A 4,323-nucleotide genomic window follows, 5' to 3' on the forward strand; every position below is an offset into this window, starting at 1 on the left:
AGTGACTATAAATATTCCAGACGGCATACCTAGGTATTGCTTTAATCGTGACTATGACATCTATCACAATAATTGGTGACCCAATAACATAAATATGATCCCGTTCCTGGCCTTCTTTCAAACAAGAACGCCCGGCGTTTTGCTCGGATCTGAAAAGAACAGGTTTTGGGGCAGATACACCGCAATCGGTTTCCTTTCCAGATTGATGACTTGAAGCACACTGCCAAGGCAGATGACATCCTTTGATTCCCATACAACGAAAGAATCACCCGACGAAGATGATAGACAATGATGGAGATGGAACATCATCAGGGTACCTGAGAAGGCACATTCGACCACGACACGGGAGACAGTCTACATCTGCTTTTTCATACTTGCAACTATGTAGGGATAACCATCGCAAAGACTATGATTCCGACACGTTGCAACACCGTGCACTCGTCCCTAGGCGAACAGGTCTCTTTAAAGGTGTAAGCACAATGTCACATACTCATATTACCGTCTGCCCAGGAGTACAGTGATGACTTATGATGTTCCATGCACAATCAGACCGATCAGATCACATACATCTCCGCCAAATGCTCATTAGTCTCAAAATGTCGGGTATTATTTTGTCTATTCCATGTATTCCCATTTTGCAAAACATCACACATTCCAAGGGCAAACCTACGTCCTGAGCTTCTGCTTCGCCCTCTTCCTCTTTCCTCCCACCTCTCTGCCCTCTTCCAGCTCCAGCAATGCCTCCCTCTTCTTCTCGCTCACAACCTTGAGCGCGTCGCGCAGCACGCGGGTCTCCAGGTTGACGCCCTCCTCCTTCCACGCCTCCATCTGCCGCCCGACACGGCCCTCAATCGCCAGCACCAGCTCGACGTCGCGCTGGCCGACGAAGGTGACGGCCTCACCCTTGCGGCCCGCACGCGCCGTACGACCGACGCGGTGGATGTAGTCGTCCGGGTTGCGGGGTATGTCGTAGTTGATGACGAGCGCGACCTCGGGGATATCGAGACCGCGGGAGGCGACGTCGGTGGCGACGAGGATGCGGGCGGCGGCGGCGCGGAAGCGGCCGAGGTTGTCGACGCGCTGGCGCTGGGGCAGGCCGGAGTGCAGCGACGTCACGCGGTGCTCGAGCAGGCGGAGGAGGTGGTGGAGGTAGTCGGCCGTGGAGGTGCGGTTGCAGAAGATGATGATGGACTTGTCGGCGTTGCCGTCTGTGAGGAGGAAGGTGTGCAGGTAGTGCTCGCGGTGGGTGACGGGGACCTGCAGGTGCATCTGCGAGAGGGTCGCGGGGATGGCGAGGGACTGGGTGTCGACCTCGCAGACGAAGACGGGCTGCTTGCCGGGCTTGATGGGCATGTCCTTCAATGCGCGGACTTCGGGGGTGATGGTGGCGGTGAAGAGGAGGGTTTGGCGCTGCGATGAGGGCGGCAGGACGGACAGGCACTCCTCGACGTCGGGGATCATGCTGCCAGGGCCGGTGGCGTCGAGGAGGCGGTCCGCTTCGTCGAGCACGACGTACTTGACGCGGCGCAGGCCGCAGATGGTGTCCTCTCCCGATGTCCTGATGTGGTCGGCGAGACGGCCGGGGGTCGCGATGACGACGTGGGGTCGCTGCGCCAGAGCAATCGCCTGAGGGCGCATGTCTGAACCACCCGTGATGAGGATGGCCTTCAAGCTCTGCGGCGCAGAGATGGCCTTGAACTGCTCAAAGATCTGCAGCGCAAGCTCGCGCGTCGGCGTCAGGACGACGGCGAAGATGGCTGTGGGATCCTCGGCCCATTTCTGGAGGATAGGCACCGCGAACGCGACCGTTTTACCGGAACCTGTCCTGCTGCCACCGATACAGTCCCTGCCCTTCAAGATCTCTGGTATACAGCCCTTCTGAATGCCTGTCGGCCGCTTGATGGCCATGTTGGCCAGCGACTGGACCAGCCATGGGCGCACGTTGAGGGACGAGAATGATGTGTTGGGGTCTGTCGGCGCAGTGATTGCGTTTGGCGACGGCGCGGGAAGAACGGTCTTTGGTGCTTGTTCGGGGACGGCGGCGCGCTTGAATCGCGAAGGGGCCTGGATGGTAGAGACAACAGCCTTGAGCTCCTCCTCGTCATCATCGTCGTCTTCATCGATGATTTCGGCAGCTGGCGGCTCCGTCCTCCGTCTCTTGCGGGAGCCGGGGCTGTCGAGGTAGTCGGACTCGGATTCGGCGCTGGAGGAGTTGGCGGACGAGGAAGCCGGGTCCTCGTCGTCGGCCGCGGGGCCCGGCCGTCGGGGAGCTGCGGAAGACGGCATTTGAGGTGATCAATCACAAAATACGTCGACTTTGACTGCAACCTGAGACGTTATGCAGCTTGTTCGCGGTGGACGGTGGTGACGGGTGGACGGCGGCGCTGCACCAGCGTATGAGAATTTTCCTTCAGGGTCCCTCCGAAATTTTTGGATTGACGGAGCCAGAGCCAAAAAGCTTGGGCGGATTCAGAACGTTGCCAGCTGCCGGGATTGGGCGGGCAGGCGGGGTGATGCAGGTGCTTAGCGTGGGAGAACCCAATGGGAAGACAGGAATCGCCCCGCATTAACCGGGTAGACGCGCGCTTGGGGAAACGAGCCACTGAAGCCAGATGAGAGGTGATATCAGCCATTCACAGGGCGCCAAAAGCGTTGCAACGAAGCCTTCGACCACTCAGACGCCCACCTCAGAGGGTAGGTTTGCAGAGACGAGCGACTGTCATCTGTTGGTTGCAGGTTTCATCTGGAGCTGCAATGCCTCTGGCCCCCGGGTTGCAACCTGTGCGTTACGCGACGGCGCCGCATGGATCGACCTGACATGATGAGTCGAGGCAAGACCTTTCCACAATGCGGTGCAGTCCTTTTGGCGTCATGTGTGCGCTAGCAAGCTACCTACAAATGTTGGACGGCCAGGCACAAAGACTTTGCTGGCAACCCCCAGGGCTGAGGCTGATGACAGCATAGCGTTGCTTCCCGTCCAGGGATGCCGCCAGCTCGACTTCATTTTCCGCCCTATGTGCTTGGCAGACTCCAGGTACCGGTTCCTGGACGCTGCGTGCTTATGCCCCCAGACCCCGTGCATAGCATGAGCCTCGGACATGGACGACTCGGCCGCCGCCGCGGCGCCCATGATCGCATTGGCGTCTTTGAGCCAGGTGAGAGTGAGGCACGTACCCTACGCGGCAGTGCGTTAGGTGTGTGTGTGTGTGTGTGTGTGTGTGTGTGTGTGTGTGTGTGTGTGTGTGTGTGCGTGTGATGCTGGTGGAGAGGATTGACGAGGCATGTAAAGCAGAAAGGAATCGGGTGTCGATCACTGACGTCTCGGGGCGCACCTACTGCTGCCCCAAACCGTATAAGCGCTTGTCCAATAGGGAATCTCGAGGAACATTGTCGTTTCTCGTATCAAGCGAGTGCCCCTTGGTGTACCGTCTGACTGTCGGTGAGTTTGAGCCCTCATCTGGGTCCCGGTGCAGCGGATTCGACAGATGGATGATGTGATGTGACGGCCACGGCAACGCCTTGCCATCACCCAAGACGGACGGCGTAGCCGTGTGGTAAGGCAGACAACTCAAAGAACGGAGATTCAGATTCAGGCATCGGCAAATCCCCGAACCAGGTAACCCGTGCAGCTTGATCGCCGAACAGCGGTGCACCACGTACGTGTCCTGGACAGGGCTTCATAAAATCGGGCCTTCGTCCGAAGGTTGTCGGGATCCAGCTGCGATGCGGTGAGGAAAATGAATTGCGCAGCGTCCAAACACTGCAGACACGCCGCCGCCGCCTACCGTGTTGGCCGCGTTGGGTAAGAAAAAAGGCAGAAAAAAAAAAGAAGACGATAAGAATTTGTGGTGTTTCGGACCCCAAAGGATTCCTTGTCCCTCCCGTCCGTATCTGGCTCCCCCCTCCATCTCGGGGCCCCCTCCTATTCGTGCCGCAGGACCGGTGGAGAGGATGTTGGCGCGGTGGTGCTGCAGACGGTCTGCATCCTCCATCGGTCGCGTCTATGACTCTCTGCAATCAGCTTACTGGAACCTGCCCAGAAGGATGGATTGCTGTGCCGATGGTCTGTAGTGTTGGGTCGCAATGGCAGTCACATTTCCTGAATGATTTGGAATGGAAACACGGCAGCAGCCAGTGTAAGAACACGGAGGGTGGAAGGCTTTACGGAAGTCTGCAGGGACTAGTGGCTTAAAACCCTTTATAACTACCCCTCTCGCGTATAGTAGTAATCCCTTTTACTTATATTCTTAAATAGTTATATATATTTTAGCCCTATTATAGTTAATTAATTAATTAAAGTTTATATAAATAATTTATATTTTT

General features: G+C 57.1%; 1 protein-coding gene across 1 annotated transcript; it reads right to left on the minus strand.

Moving 5' to 3' along the window:
• Nucleotides 1–666: 666 nt before the first annotated feature.
• On the minus strand, nt 667–2,286 carry GCG54_00007820 (ATP-dependent RNA helicase DBP8; the record flags this gene model as incomplete). Its single annotated transcript, XM_045407797.1, has 1 exon — nt 667–2,286. One exon carries the CDS (start codon nt 2,284–2,286, stop codon nt 667–669), a length of 1,620 nt encoding a protein of 539 aa, XP_045259532.1.
• Between the last annotated feature and the right edge of the window lie 2,037 nt (nt 2,287–4,323).

This window comes from Colletotrichum gloeosporioides (assembly GCF_011800055.1).
Source record: "Colletotrichum gloeosporioides strain Lc1 chromosome Unknown consensus_77, whole genome shotgun sequence".
NCBI classification, from domain to species: Eukaryota; Fungi; Ascomycota; class Sordariomycetes; order Glomerellales; family Glomerellaceae; genus Colletotrichum; species Colletotrichum gloeosporioides.